This window comes from Nymphaea colorata, chromosome 3 (assembly GCF_008831285.2).
Source record: "Nymphaea colorata isolate Beijing-Zhang1983 chromosome 3, ASM883128v2, whole genome shotgun sequence".
NCBI lineage: Eukaryota > Viridiplantae > Streptophyta > Magnoliopsida > Nymphaeales > Nymphaeaceae > Nymphaea > Nymphaea colorata.
In genome coordinates, this window is record NC_045140.1 from 16,190,392 (window position 1) to 16,206,173 (window position 15,782).

The following is a 15,782-nucleotide window of genomic DNA, read 5'->3' on the forward strand; positions in this document are numbered from 1 at the left end:
TAATGGTAGTCAAAGCTTCATGCGCCGAAAGCAACGGAGCAGTCATCATCCTCCAACCCAAGTATGGTTTGTGACAAGAAATGATCATGAATGGCGTTCTAATTCTTTTTAGGATGAGTGCAACAAGATATATTATAATAATACCATGATGACCCATTAAGGCAAATCATCCAATCCTTATTTTATTTTCCTTGTCCCAATGTGGGAATTCTTTAATAAAGAAGAATTTGTCATACATGCACGCACATGCACATGCAGGATCATGCATGCACGCATGCATATCTAATATGATTGACGCACAAAGAGGAGAGAGATACTGATATTTCTTTCTTTTTATTTTCTCTTCTGTGGAGTTTACATTGCATAAGGACAGAAAGATACGAAATTCGAAACATAATGAAACGGAATACTACATCTGATCAGAAAGTAAACTAGAGACAAGGCCGAAGAGTGTCTATAAAAAAGAAAGGAAAAACATGATCCAGAGTGTGATTTTTTGTTAGTCTTGTTCTTTCGCAACTAGAACTCTAAATGGGGTCAGATGTATTCATGTCATACTGCAGCCCTAAGCATGTTAGCATCTGTGATTTCACATTCCACTATTACCTTCTTCTTCATGGTTTCATCTTTCACTCCATACTGAAGATGGGTGTCTGCAAAACTCCGAGATTGGGCCTTGAATCTTGAAATGATTGCACGGGAGCAGCAACCCAATTAGTGTAACCAGCAGAATTTTCATAGCCGCTTGTCCTCATGTAGCCTGATGGCTGCTGGTACATGTGGTACAGGTTTCGTGCCGCTGCCGCCGCAAGAGGGTCGGTGGAAAGCGTCATTGAATCGGCCGGCGATGACGGATTCTGCATCAGCATCCCATGGTTGAGGTAGCCATTATTATTCTGTTGGAAACCAGACGACGAGGGGAAGTTCATGGCCGCATGGGCTTCAACCTGTGAGTGATTGAGGAAGGCAGGGGCATTAGGACTCTGAGTAGTGTTGTGGTACGAGGAGTAGGGCCATTCGTTCTCTGGCTTGACAGTTACAGCGAAGGGGATGCTTGCTTGTGATTCGTGGTCATCCATGGCTTTCCCTTCAATGCTCTTATCCGAAGACGAGTCTGAGCTCTTACAGTTCCTGTTAGAGATTCCCCCAATGGGTAGATTACTGTTGGCTATGCTTTTCACGTCATATCTGCTCATGTCGAAATTTGTTACAGCATTCAGACCTCTGAACTTAATAGCTGCAATGTCGTATGCCTCAGCTGCTTCTTCTTGGGTACCTTTTCAATAAAATTTCCACCAGCAAATAAAAAAACCAACAATAAGTTTCTGCCATTGTTCAGAAGGAACAGCGAAAGATGTACCTGCGTTCACTGTTGGTGAATATAAAAGCAAATAAAGGCATATAGTGTTCGGTGCAGAAATTAGAAGATAAAGTTCGTCAGTTGTAAATAATTCTTACTGAAAGTTCCTAAATAGAGGTCTTTATTTCCCGCTACCCTTCCTATTCTCGCCTGCCATCTTCCATGTTGGTGGTGTCTGCAAATCGCACAAAGGCAATTCCGTTCAAGATTTGCTCATTATTGTTCATTTAATTCTCTAGATGCTCTTCTATCCACAACAAGGTAATTATTTCCTCAACTTTAAAAGGAATAAATGTGGAGAACCAATAACAATTTAATTAACAAGGCAAATACTAAATACAGTTGAACTGAGCCAACCTTGTGACCCCCCTGTAGATGGAAGCCCCCCTAGAGAACCCACTACTTTTCCTGCAAAACCAAGTAACCCAATCAGGAAATATCGAAGTAATATTTGTTCAATGGACGTCTCCCTTTTTTTCTTGGGAAGATTCCTAATGCCACTGAAGAGACAGTATCCAACCTTCTAAGAGATGCAACAAACTCTTGTCTAGTCATATTCTTCATCTCCTCTAGCTCTTTCTCATAGTTAGATACCTAACCGAAAAGAGTAAGTGTCACTTTCAATCACCGAAACATACATAAGCTCTAACAAGGGTCACCGGAATCTGAACACCTTACCGGAAAGTTAGTCGTGGTAGTCGGACCCCAATACTTCAGAGCGGCAAGATCATACGCTCGTGCTGCCTTTTCCTCTTTATCATACCCACCTGAAAAATCACATGAAACCAAATAAACAAGTCATTATGATCAGAAATAACGCTCAAAGATACCAATCCAAAATAAAGTAGCTGTTTGTTTCATTGGAATACAAACTATATTAAAACAAAAAGTAAGAACTCACCCAAATAAACTGCAAAAGATGGCATCCCAAAGTTCAAACCGTACATGCAAGAGAAAAACTCGAATCAACAATGTCCAAGAAAATGCAAATATCCTAAAATGCCAGAAAGGGGGGAAGCTAATACCTTGTCTTCCTTTTCTAGTTTGCCCTTCTCTTCTGGAACTATTATCCCATAAATGAGCTTCATATCGTCCAGTCCATCTATGTCTGCACCCGTAAAAAAAGACATAAAGATTAAAAGAAAACACATATACACACAGACACCAAAAGCGTATCCATCTTTGTAGAGTGATATTGGTTCTATTAGGATTCATGATTTGACAACAGTCATACTCTTATAAGATAGCAATCCCAGCTGCTGATTCTTTTTGTGTTCATTTCGTTTTCTTTCTTCATTGAGTGAATTAGATTTTCATCTATATGTATTCAAAAGAAGGATATGATATGCTGTTGACGATGATGACCGGAGACGGTAGCCATGACCGTATCAACATGCCATGCCCAGAAAATGCACCATCACATCATATGAGTGACCACATCATACGAGTGATGATGATGACGATGAAAGGAGCAAGAATTGATGATGACCTTGTTACCCCTCTATAGATGGAGGTCCTCTGACCAAAAGTATCGACGGACTTCTTGGACACCGACTCAACCGGCAAAGCTCCACCGTCGCCGTCCAGGTGGCCGCTGCTCCCGAGGCGATGCTGCTGTTGTGGCTCGGCGGGGAAGTGCTCCAGTCCACCGGCGGAAACGGCCATAGGTTTCAGATCCGCGTCGTAGGGCTGGGCACCCTGGAACTCCGGCGCCGGCGACGAGCCTCCGGGGAACCTCCCCAGCGAGGCTCCGCCGAGGAAGTCCTCCAGCTTGGGCGCCGCCCCCATCATGGCGAAATCTCCGCCACCGCCCCCGTCGCTCGTCGCCTGCTGCTCTTCTGAGCAAGACCAACCTGATATACGAGAGATAAAAAGGATGATACAAACGCGCGCGCGCGAGAGAGAGAGAGAGATAGAGAGAGAGAGATTGTACCGTTGTTGGTGAAGGCTTCAAGGAGGCAGAGCTGTGGGGTTTGGGAGGGCGGCTGGATGGTTCTAGAAGGTTCCACCATCTCCAGAGGGGAAAGAGAGAAACCCAACCAATTGTGAGAAGAACTCATTTCCTTCCTTTTCTTCTCTTCACCGCGGCTCGGCTTCCTCTATTTAGCTTCCTTCCTGCTTCGGTGAACGAGCAAGAGAAAAAGAGAGAGAGAGAGAAATCTAGAAAGAGAGACAGAGAGAGAGATTTAGCCGGAAGGAGGATATATAGAGGGCGGCGAAGGCTGAGAGCTCTCAGGCGTTGCACCAAGGAACGGTGGGAAAGACCAAAAATGGAAAAAGGACAGGAGAACGAAAGAAAGGCGAATGACATTCCTGCCCCTGCGGTAATTAGCATTTTTACTTTTGCACCGTCGAAAGTTGTACATAATTTAGAATAGAAGAAGCAAGCAAGTTCAAACGTCTGTTTTTTTTTTTTTGGTACCACTCTTCCACTTTAATGGTCGTCGCATGACTTGAAGTCTCGAACACAGTGTCGCTGACCACACGAAAACACCATCGCCAAAAATTCCTTTTTTGTTTGGACAAATTGTCCACGACTAGTACTCTCGGAGAAGACGAGCGCATCTGAGTTGACAACGCACTGTCTTCATCAAGACCGTACTCCAATGTTTACGATCCGAACTCGAAGAGGTTCCAGTGTTTCAAATTTGGTAAGTTTACGTATGCATGAGATCTATAGGCAATTTTCAATTTAAAGGAAGTAACGTAACTTCACTTAAGTTCCCACACAACTTTACATTCAAGGAATGCAGTTCTTAAAATTTGAAACTCATGTTTTATCATACATGAAACTCATGTTCTCATGTAATCACAGGGTGCTTTTTTTTTTTTGTGTGTGTGTGTAAATTAAGCACAAGTACTGAGATAGCTACTGGTTAAGGAAGCGTTTCCAGAGCAACATTCAAACTTTCTCAAATCTCATTAGCCAAATCCAAAATTACGAAGTTTTTTTTGGTTGGCGGAAAAGGTTTTCAACTTAGAAATGGAAGAAAACGTGTGTTTTCCTTAGAAATGCGTTACTTCGCAGAGTCTTTGGCAGTTCTCTGCGAAAGTACCGCGAGAAGCTCTTTTTGAAGCTATGGTTTGGTCTGAATTGGTGTGCAAATGGTAATGGTACTCCTCTCCATCTTCCAAACATTTTAAGGACATTAAGGGCAAGTTTGATTAGCTAGCTTCGGATTGGATATTCAACCAAAATGGTTCAAAAAATTCAGTTGAGGAAAAAGTTTTAACGTATGATTTAAAAACCATATCAATCATGGATTAAAGAAAAGACATCTAATTGGATTGAGATTTAGTTTTTAAATAAGTACCCGATCGATTCAGTTTCAAGTAAATAGTCGGCTCTTAACATATCATGACGTGGTTTAGATTCAATTGTGTATTTGAAACTCGATTCAGATTCAGATGTAAAAATAAAGTCAGGTTTGAATTTGGAAACTTTTCTTTATTTGCATATGGTAAAGAGTGCATCCAATTCAAATCTGATACATTAACATCCTTAACTTTATTGAAGCATCTCTCTATCTGAAAAATGAAGTGAAGGAAGCCAAACCTTTATTCCACCGACTTAAGCCGCCTGATGTGGAGTACGAAAATCCTATAGTGGTGAATGAAGTTTCATAATCTTTTCACCAATTTTTTGGCTACCTTTACCACAACAAGGATAAAAATTTCCGCAAAAGTAAACCAAATAATGAAACATGCCCTTAAGAACAAAAAAGAATGTACTATCTAGTCAAACAAAATAGATGTTAATTGTTCAAGGTTCCAGCAAGATTTTGAAATTTTCATGTAAAGAACTTACTTCACTCTCTCTCTCTCTCTCTAGAATTTCAACACTCAAATCCAACCCATTGTTAATGTCTAGCAAGGTAATAATTCAATAATACAGATATTAGAAAGTTAAGGAACTCAGATCAAGTCGTTTGGCCTTGATTCATAAACATGTACTGATGATAATATATGTCTATTTTGTTTTGTTAGCCAACTAACTTGGAAGTGTGTGGTTTTAGCAGTTCTCGAAACTCTGGTCAATCGCAGTTCTAACTTAAGTTTTGTGCCACTAATCTATCTGCCATTGTAAGGCAGCAACTTGTATCAGCCGTAAGCTAGCTGAGAGCAAAGCAGCTTCTTTAAGAAAATACTGGATCTTTCTAATGTATGTTTTAACTCATTTGAATTATGTATAAGATCTACTTCTCTTTTCAACTTGTTTTACCATTTTCAAAGTTGTTCCTTGCAAATTAAGCAAAGATGGTGCTTATGTGAAGCAACTTTCATGCGTTCCACAATCTTTTTAAGTATCGCCAGTGACAAATTTGTGCGTTTCTACAGAAATTCTAATCGGCAGGGAAACTCCAAAAAAATTGGTGCACGTTGCAAAAACACTATATTCTTGTGTAATTATAGATATTGTTTTTAAATCGAAAAATTGAATGCTGGACATGAAATACACCATCTATGTTGAAACAACAATATAGTATTTTTTTAAAGCATGTTTTATAAGAACATGTACACTGTGTTCCAATAACATTCCGTTTGTTGGTCTTGCCAAACCCACACATGGTTTGTGAAATGTCACACCTTCAAGTCAAAAAAGTTCAAGAGATGAATATTATCACATGCGCTTGTTGGCATATGAAATCACGCCCATTTTGTGAAATTAGCTTTTTTTTTCTCAATTATAAAAATGCAACGACCACAGCATTCGAGAAAGTTCTTGCACTATCGCAAGCAAGGTTACCGATCGCATTACATATGGCTTATCGGATGCGGAAACCAAGAAACATTATGTTTGCTTAATACGCAATTGATTTATGCAATAAAGAATTTTCGTCGGATTTTTATTTGTAATAGAGTAGAAAAGAGGAATCCATTTTATAATTCAGCTTCAATCATAGAGTATCGTTTAGATATCTAATATAGGTGCAAAGAAGTTGGTAAACTCGTCGGATTGGCAGATGATTGGGTCATAGGGTCAACCAGTTGATCCATCGACTCGGCCGAGTTTTAAAATAACTTGAATCGGACAAGTCGGGCCAAGTGAAGAGCAAGTCAGGGAAGAGCCTGATCAACCTTGATTCATAATCAGGTTTGTAGCAATCTGAGCTTACTCGTGTGATTCCCGACCCAACCCGACGAAGTCAACCAACTATGGCGAGCATTTGCTGCCTCCATTTGTTGCAATTACATATAAAAAGAAATTACATATAATTAATTTGAAAAATCAGAAATATTTTGTATTCAAAAGCAATATTTCAAACTTGAGATTATTTTAAGAAGAAATTATCATCTACGATAGTTTTTTCTTTTATATGAAAAACAAGTTAGAGAACAAGATGGGCTTCAGCAAGAAAAAAAAGAAACAAATTTTGCCACCAGTTTCTTATTTTCCAGACATTTACAAGATTTTTGGACACTGGACAATTCACCTCCGTGGGTCTTTTATGGTGAGCAAATAATACTTAGTTAAATTTTTAGTTAAATATACCGTTATGGAGAGAGTATGGCATTTAATTACAGTCTAACTTCACATTGCTACTTTTAATATGACAAGTAATTAATCGCAATTTTCGCATTTGATCAGCTGCCATCATCTATCCTCGAGATGCATGGAGAGGAAAACCTCGCATACTTTTCTCTTCTTTTTAAAGTTCATAGTTGTTTTTAGACTTTGGGTGAACTTATAACTCGAACACCTTTCAACTCAAATGTTTACACGTGCTACTTTTTTTTGTAGTCCAAATTATACGGTCTACAATTCGATTGCTTATGTGCTACTAGCTCCCTAAGTTTTTTTGGTGTGCCATTGGAAAATGAGAATAAACAAAAAAGAATATGATTTAGCGTGATTTCTCACATATAATTTGGCAAACTGCGCACCACCACCTCACATCTTACCGCGTTTGAATATGCCACTAGCACAGCACGTTCTTCGATGAGATTTCTTCTCATTGCAGAGCCTGCAACTTAGACGTTGTTTTTTACCTTTTATGGACACCTCAATTTACTGTGGTGACACTTTGTTAGATTGAAATCATTGATGTCCTCTCCACTTTACCAAAAGTACTACTACATTTCACCTTGCGAAAGTATCTAACCACTGTAACTTTCGGAAATAGTAAAAACAGAAAAGGACAGTAGAGGCTGTCCTGGCCATTTTACTGTTAATTGGCGGTTTACTTTAACGCGTTTGCGTGACAAAACTAGCTCGGGCTAAGGATCTCGCTTCAAGTCGAAATTACTTATTTATCCATTTGTTTGTTTGCATCCGACGTTCCTTGCAGGCCTTTGTTAGAATCTTGTTAAGGATTAAAATGTTAATTTTAACGTAAGGCAGGGGGATTAATTGTAACTCAGTATATCTTTTATGTTTGGAACCGTAATAGAACAGCTTGGCCTTTCCGGAGTAAAAAATATTTACATACCCCACCTCACCTCTTCTTCCTGTTAAGCAAAAAACAAAAGCAAAGCTCATTCATACTAAAGACTGTAACTTTACACATGGCCTCGTGTTTATCTCCCAGCTTGCATTCCTATCCGAAACAAATATTTGAAAAACAATAAATTTAAAGGGGACCTGTTTACCAGTTTTATCTTTATAACTTTTTTTTTTCCCCTTTAATAAGGCTCATCAGTTCAGAAACTGTTTCTGCTACTACTACAAAAGCCCATGCTGCATTCCAGTTGCCAAAGTAAGAAGCTTCTGAGGGCATGCATTCATCCTCAAGCAATTAGGCTCCAAATCACTTTAACGAAGCAACAACCAAATATATTTATATATATATATATATATAGAACCAAACCAAAACGACGACTTGCTCCAACTCGCTGTCTCATCCATGCAAGACAGGATGGGCCCAACGCTTAGTGGGGCCCACAACATGGTCTTGTGTCACATTCACGGGCTTCATACTCCCCTTTTTGTTTTTTCTTTTCTAATTACCGCCCGAATGTCGGCATCTTAAACTTGGATTATCTGGATCCCGATGCACTATTGGTCTTCCGATAAGAAATTTGGGGAACCAGGAACTCTGCGTTTTTCTGCTTAATTTTTCGCTCGCCGGACTTGGAAACTCATCGCCATTGCCGGCTTCGACACTGGAGCATCAACGCGAGGGATAAGATCCAGCTTCCTTTTACGTTTGACGGGACCTCAGCTCTCAGACAGAACTGGTTCTGTGTTTTCCTCACATGTTCTGCAGTGACACAGAGTTCAGGCACTGTTGGGTATCTTCTTGCATGCATTCACATACACAGAAAACTTGGATTCTCTGACATTTTTTCACTGTAGGGAGTACTGTGTGTCAGTACAATGCGATATCCCAGTTTATCCCACTTTTCGGGATAAGTCGCCCTATAGAGTGAGTGAGTCCGTGTCGGAAAGCGGGGGACTGGACCCGGTTGGTCGCCTCTGCAGTGTCCAGACGAGACCTAGCGGAGGGTGCAAAGGGATTTTAGACAAGATGAGGGGATTCTAAACACAAAGCGGTGCCTGTTGCGTCAAAAAGCAGAACCGTTCGGACTTGGTACGGTTCCGCTTTTCTGGAATCCGCATTACCTGTCAAATCAGTATCCGTAATCCAACCCATCGTACTTTGTACAGGTAAATAACTCCTGTTTGGCTCATGGATCAGAACGAGGACTTGAGAACGCGGAACCGAACCGTGGGGGATGGCGTCTTCGTGATGCGCTGATGGTGCGAGGGAGAATTTCGGTATTTCCGGGTGCTGGAAAACCTGCCGACGCGGGACAAGGGAACGAGAAGGCGGAGAACCGTGGGGGTTGGCAGAGAGAGCCGCCTGAGGGATGTGACCCTACGGGACAGCCAGGGCCCACCGACGATGCAGCTGGGACCCACTTTTTGACGCGTTTGCTGTCTGGAGTTGACACGTTTGACACCATGCAAAAGAGGAGCTGCGTTCGTGCTCAGTCGATCACATGGTGTTCATAAGGCTTCAAAATTGATCTTTTTTTTTAAAAAAAAAGAATTAAAATATGTTTGGAAGAGAGAGGGGTCGGGTCGTCCCGGAAATCGATGCTCCTCACGAGCGGTCAAAGTCAAAGACGCATTCGAAATTTCCCCTCACGCTCCCTCCGCCCAGGGCAGAGATTTTTTTCAACTTTAAGGAAATTGATTAATATTTTGTGGATCGATGACGATTTTTGTATAAGTTGATATCGGCAAATCTCGAGCATGCTTCTATTACTCCTCAAACCTGCAATGTCATTTCATTTTGGGCGGAACGTGATCAAGTTAGTTACTTGGATGATTATACACATCGAGTAATGAATCGGGAACCCCATCTTCATCATAAAAGAGTAACCTTTAGCTGTGTTGTTGTTAAAAATGAACAGGTTTCTGTAAAATTTCCTTGCTTCCTTTCCCCGTGCTCAAAGTCATACAAGGGGGAGAGCCATTCACTTTCAATCATGAAAACGGAGATGTAGCGTTGGTTTAAGCAAGGGATGCCAGGAGAGGATCTCACTCGAGTTTAGCGTGCTCAGCGTTTTCAATCATACCCGACCTAAAATAATATATAGTTTCATGTTTACGGTGTTCGCATGGCTTGGCTCATTATCACAGTCCCTTGGGATTTTCTCTGTAAATTAAAATAATTCGCGTCTTTCCTTGAAAAATGTGATTACATGTAAATTGAAGCACGAATCAACATATGCTGATGATTTAGCATTGCATGCTTTCTGTTTCGATAAGCCTATTTAAAAGTGATCTAATATGCCCAACTCTGCATCATATCTTAATTAGTATGGATGCATACTTAGACGACGAACTTTCAAGTATCTATATCCTATTTATACTGGGGTAAACTGTTATTTAGTGGTATGCTAGACGCTTTGAAATTGGGGTGGCCATATTGGACATCTTTTTAACTCGTATGTAGTGCATGCCACTGTTTGCAGTATAGATGAATAACACCAACGATAATCGAATTGATGATGTGTCGTCTATGCAACCAGCTATGCTACTTGCTTTGGAATGACAAAACTGTTAATTGGACTCTATAAGTCAATAAATAGGGTTAGGGTCTCCAAAGCTTCATGAAAAATTATTTGGTCTTTTGTTTTCTTTACTACCATCCTAAAAGGGATATCTGAGTATCGCCATGGAAGCCCTTGAAGGATTCACAGGCGCCTCTCCATTTTAGCAATGGCATTCAAAACGTTTCCGTTCAACTTTCATCGATGACTAGCATAATCCATTCTTGTCATTTTGGCACAAGGATTATGCTTTCGCACTATTGTTTTCCAAATATTGTGATGTTTCTCACCAAATCGTTGCGTGGTGGTCTGCATGTTTCAACTTAATCAGGAATTCAAACAAGTTTATTATGTTACGCATCTTCTGCAACATACATATAGACAACATAAATATTTATATATTGTGATTAATTGAAAAACTTAAATGGGGAATCAGTAGGAACTCCAATAAGATTTGCTTTCGCGACACTGATCAATGGTTACGTAGACAAATATCGTTGCTTTTAGAATAAACAAGGTTAAATTGAACATGTGGAGAGGGCCCATGTACAACATGCGCACAAGCTTAAGCTTTTTTTTTACAGTGTATGGTTTTGACCCTAAAGAAAGAGCATGCCCAACGCTTATGGCCTAAATTTAAGGGCTTCTTATATGATCATTAATTATAAAGCAAATATCTTTGACCAGGATTCGGCGTACCCCCCTAAGCCACTTTTCGAACTTCATCATTCATGAAACTAAGAGGCCGTTTGATTACTTCTCACTAATTTTTGGTACATGTACCCTCCTGTAATTTGATATCGTACTTTGATATACGAAGTATATATCGATATCTTAGGTTAAGCTTGGATGACACCCTAAAGATTGTCATTTTGTGAAGTTGGGTTTTGTGAGAACTTGGTTTTCTAAACAATTTTTTGTTTGATACGAAGGGGAAAACAATATTTTCTATGGAAAACAAGAATTGCTCCCTTATTCATGCCCTTTTGAAAAAGTTGTTTTGTCAAAAGCAAGTTTTTCCGCAAACCCAATTTCGGCCCTCATGAACACACGCCTTAAACATCATTTTAGATGCAAAATCAAAATGACGTTTTGCTTTCAAAACAATATTTAAGGGCGTCACCTAATCACACTCTTTAGTTTGGTTCAAGATCTTTAATTTCGATAAACAAAAGATGGTAATGTGAATCTTTCGTCACATCAACAAATGCATGTTAGGCGGAACTTACAGATAAAAAATGAAAAGTAATCAAACACATTTATACAAGAAACAAATAAAAAATTATAAGTAATCAAACCCATTTAAGAAATTAGACGGAGAATAGGTAGTTAATCAGGGCTTCAGGGGCAAAGCTAGGTGGTGATAAGCCTCATAGAGCTCATTCTCTGAAAGAATAATTTAGTGGTTGGACCTGTGTTCCGTTATATAAGGTAACCGCACAAGACCTGGAATCACTACCTCACAACCAATTGAAAATTTGTTAACTATATATATTTAGTGTTCAATTAAAAAAAAAATCTAGCTCTTCGGTGCATGACTTCTAATATCTATTGTATTTGGGGAAAGTTCTTTTATAAAGAGTTATCTGCAAAACTAGGAGACTCAAAATGTGGATGAAACTGAAATATGGAGTATAAGTGGTCACTTTTTCTGATAAAAGAAGATGCGGCAGGTGATTGGGACCGCGATCATGCTTGAGAGTTCCGATTTATTCCTCGCCCTCAAAGGTGCGGACTTACCTTTCGTTGTGCATCTACTCTTCTTTTTATATCGCCTTATTTCTTTTTTCTGCTTTATCTATTCGTTTTATTTATTTACTTATCTGTTTATTTATTCGTTACTGCCCTCAGCTGCATCGGTAAAGAGCGAAATACAAAGAGTCATGTCCCAGACAAAATTTGCCTCCCCAGATATAAATATACCAAAAGAGAAAGTCCACTGCGGCTGGCTTGAATTATACAGAGAGATATGAAGATATACGTCTGATCAAAGTCTCACATGAGCTCCAATTTAGCCGCGGTTTTTGAAAAATGAGATGCCAAGAAATGACCTTTTTGTTTTTTAGTCAGACGGCTTTATAATAATCCAATAATATAATAAGTTTTTGCTCAAATTTTTAACAACAGATAATAACCTGCCGTGTGTTGTGTCTCAGCCCCTCGAGCTTCCTCCTCCTTTCATGTCTTTGTTTGATTGGCGTCGAAACAAAGGATTTGAAAGGGTTTGGAGCAACGGCTGGGGCTAGTGGTTGGCTGATGGCCGAATATTAGTTCAATGGCCTGAGAATCATGTTGGTTGTCCTTTGTTATCTATGAGAGTTTTTCAAGGGGATGCTTGATAGGTTGAAAAATAAAGGAAGAGGAACTTAATTTTCAAAAGTAAGTTCTTGAATTTTTTCAGAAGAAAAGGTTGATTTTGTGGGGAACTTTTTTTTAAACCGTATAGATCTCATAGTAAAAACGAAAAAGTAGTTAAAGAAATTTTTTCAGTGTTCGATGCATGGGAATGCTTTGGTTAGGGTCAGGCTTCACGGATCCAAACACAGATCCCTCTAGTGGTTGGCTGATTGATCATCCTTTTTACTGCATCCACTATATACCATTCTCCGCTCACGTACAAATGCGTTGTAACAACAAGTAGATACGCTTTTCAGATAAATGAAAATTATCTACGGACCACATCAACTGCTTCGATCTATCTTTCATAGTTCAAATAACCAAAAAAAGTTTGCGGGTTTAATGATGGTTAAATGAAAAAGTATGATGAGAACTAGTGCCCGACGATCGAATAGTCACAATATTAGATCATAGTCATGGAACGGGGCATTGATGCATACGTATATATCTTGATGTTTCTTGGGTGGTGCCCAAGTCAATCTCAAATGTTATTTTCCGTTTTCTGAGAAATGGGCAGCCTTGCATTAGACAATCAAGAAGCTTAAAAATGTGACTCCCTATACGCGTATAGTAGAAATGGAATGGATATTGCTGTCGTGTTAACTTTCAATTCTACTTAATTTCCATGAACCCGAATGACAAATAATCTTCACTTATTCGTTAAGCAATTTCTTCCAGGCATTTCGATTACTGGACGGTCCTTGAAGGTTTTGCAAAAAGTTACTTAGATTTTGGACCCTCTAGGCAAATAGCTGAGGTTAAAAATTTGGCTTATAGGTCAAGTTTGATCGAGGTTCAATTCGACCTAACTGATCAGGTTTAAACTCCAAATTAAAAGAAGACTACACCGATAATTGTATGATTCTTAGGAAGTGTTTGACAACATGTGAACACTAACAGACTGTTCATGAATTTATCATAAAGATTGACGCAAGTAAATCCCTAAAACACTAGCACACAAAGTTTTATGAATCAGCACGTATCATTGGGTTAGATTCATGAAACATTGTGTTATTGTTCTTGTTGCCAGATGCCCCCTTAGGTAATATATGATTGTCGTAATCTTTAAATGGGTAGGTTTTGGATTCATGAGCATTTTGTCCTTCAGATCCATGTCTCCAATTAATGCATATTTTGGATATAGGGCAAATACGATTCCTTCTTCAACTTTGCATCTCAAGAACTTATTTCCAATATCATGCACGCTTGGCTTCGTATAACCATGCTGACACCTGGTTCATGTTAAGCTCTACTACAATAAACAAGGCATTGGTTTAAAAGCATGCATCTGATATATATCATGCATGGAGCGATCCCCCAACATTCACTATATTCATAAATGCTCAATGCAGATCTCGTCTTTTCAAAGGATAGTAAGAAGCTGTTGCAACGAAAAAAATGGAATCTCAAAATATTTGGGAACATTGACACTGTCCGAGCTGAATTGTGCGGGTGATAGCTGATGAACCCGTTTTATTGCATCAATTTGCTGTAACTCTTCTGTTGAGTAAATATCTCATTCGAAACCTTGCATCTTATCTTTCAACTAGCATATAGAACATTTGATCTCCATTTCTTTTATACCCAGTCCGATGCCTTTTCCGATTCTAAAGAAGATTATTTGGGACTTAGTTACGTGCATCATGCTTGAGAGCTCAAGTAAGATTTATCGCTGCAGCAACGGCCATCCTGCTTCTCCCTAGTGCACCATTTCTCCTTAATCCTACGTTTGAAGCTGAATATATGCATTTAAGCATTAAATTGACATTGATATAATGACGCACCTTTAGGCTCAAATATAAATTCTCAATAAGATGGTCTTCTAGTAAAATTATTTGCAACCAGAATATGAGTATATTAAGAGCTGTTACCAATCGAGCATATTAAGAGATTTCACAAACTTTGTTGACATATGGTTCTATAAAATATGAGTACTAAAAAATATGGGAACTTGTATGCACTAATCACAATTGTCTAATCTATAGAGCGAATGGTTACAGAGGATGCCAACTCAAAAATTTAATAACTACTTTACTTTTTAAAGAGCTGCTCTACACTCATCTAATCAAGGAACATAAGTTGATATTAGTGTATTATACGTGGCACCGATGCAGTTTTGGACCCTGGGGTCAAAGAGAGGAGGGACTCAGCTCTCATTGGGGTTATTCATGTTCACAAGAAAAAGTAATTGTCGGTGAACAATTTGAGTGTATTAATGGAAGAATAATGTGAGTGTTCCACTGCAAACGATATAAGAAATGAATAAAAGTAGTCCTAAGTAACATTGGACTTTTAGATTTCTTTCCCTTCCATCAATTTTAAGATAGGAAGGATAGTTGCAAGGCGAAAAAACTGATTGTTGAAGGACAAAAAGTAGCTGATAGCCACACTTTGCGCTTCTCGGATCAGTTTGCAGCAATGCTTTCGGTACCACCAATTCTTTGAATCTAGTATGCGCTTATGTATGTGGAGTTAAGCCATTAATCTGAGTCTGATTAATAGCTAGCATCTATGAATCAAGTCCCTACTAAAGAAAAGTATACTCAATTGATCTTACTTGATCATATGGCAACCTAAATAGTGGATGGTTTCAATCAGTCCTACTGCATGGATGAGGATGATCACCTGCATGACGAGATGTCCATGTAGGTATGAATGCAATGCACATGCTGCTGCACTCCCCACCACCACCAGCAGCCAATCATACGATGCCGTCGCATGTGGATGGCTTGCATGTGCAATCATGTAACATAAATGTTGACGGCATGCATGATGGTTAGCCAGTTGGGCCATAACCCTCGGCTGCTTGTATGCCGCCCGCCCAATTAGGAGATGGCAACTTACTACCTTCTGTTCATCGGTGCCCATATCTAATCTGATGTCTCCCATTTCTTTTTCCTTGGAGTCTCACCCTACTACCCACACATGCTAGCTTACAATAAGGATCTTAACTAATACCAAACCATCCTACCTATGGACGAAATTCTCTAACTTTTAAGCTTAAAGAAAAAGATAAAGAAAT

General features: G+C 39.3%; 1 protein-coding gene across 1 annotated transcript; it reads right to left on the reverse strand.

Annotated features, from left to right (window-relative positions):
• Positions 1–314: 314 nt before the first annotated feature.
• LOC116250882 (AP2-like ethylene-responsive transcription factor AIL5) lies at positions 315–3,537 on the reverse strand. Its single transcript, XM_031624856.2, has 9 exons — positions 3,294–3,537; positions 2,850–3,213; positions 2,386–2,468; positions 2,262–2,270; positions 2,039–2,127; positions 1,881–1,954; positions 1,718–1,768; positions 1,459–1,535; positions 315–1,276 (listed from the first exon to the last, which is right to left on the reverse strand). The coding sequence occupies exons 1-9, from the start codon at positions 3,418–3,420 to the stop codon at positions 630–632; spliced, it is 1,521 nt and encodes a 506-aa protein (XP_031480716.1). The 5' UTR covers positions 3,421–3,537; the 3' UTR covers positions 315–629.
• Between the last annotated feature and the right edge of the window lie 12,245 nt (positions 3,538–15,782).

What these genes read in the sequence shown, in the direction of transcription:
- LOC116250882 (XM_031624856.2), bottom strand. Translation starts at nt 3,420, where the DNA reads ATGAGTTCTTCTCACAATTGGTTGGGTTTCTCTCTTTCCCCTCTGGAG. An exon ending in CTACCACGACTAACTTTCCG is followed by an intron (nt 1,955 to 2,038) that starts GTAAGGTGTTCA and finishes CTTTTCGGTTAG; the next exon opens with GTATCTAACTATGAGAAAGA. An exon ending in CCTCTATTTAGGAACTTTCA is followed by an intron (nt 1,277 to 1,458) that starts GTAAGAATTATT and finishes TTTATTGAAAAG; the next exon opens with GTACCCAAGAAGAAGCAGCT.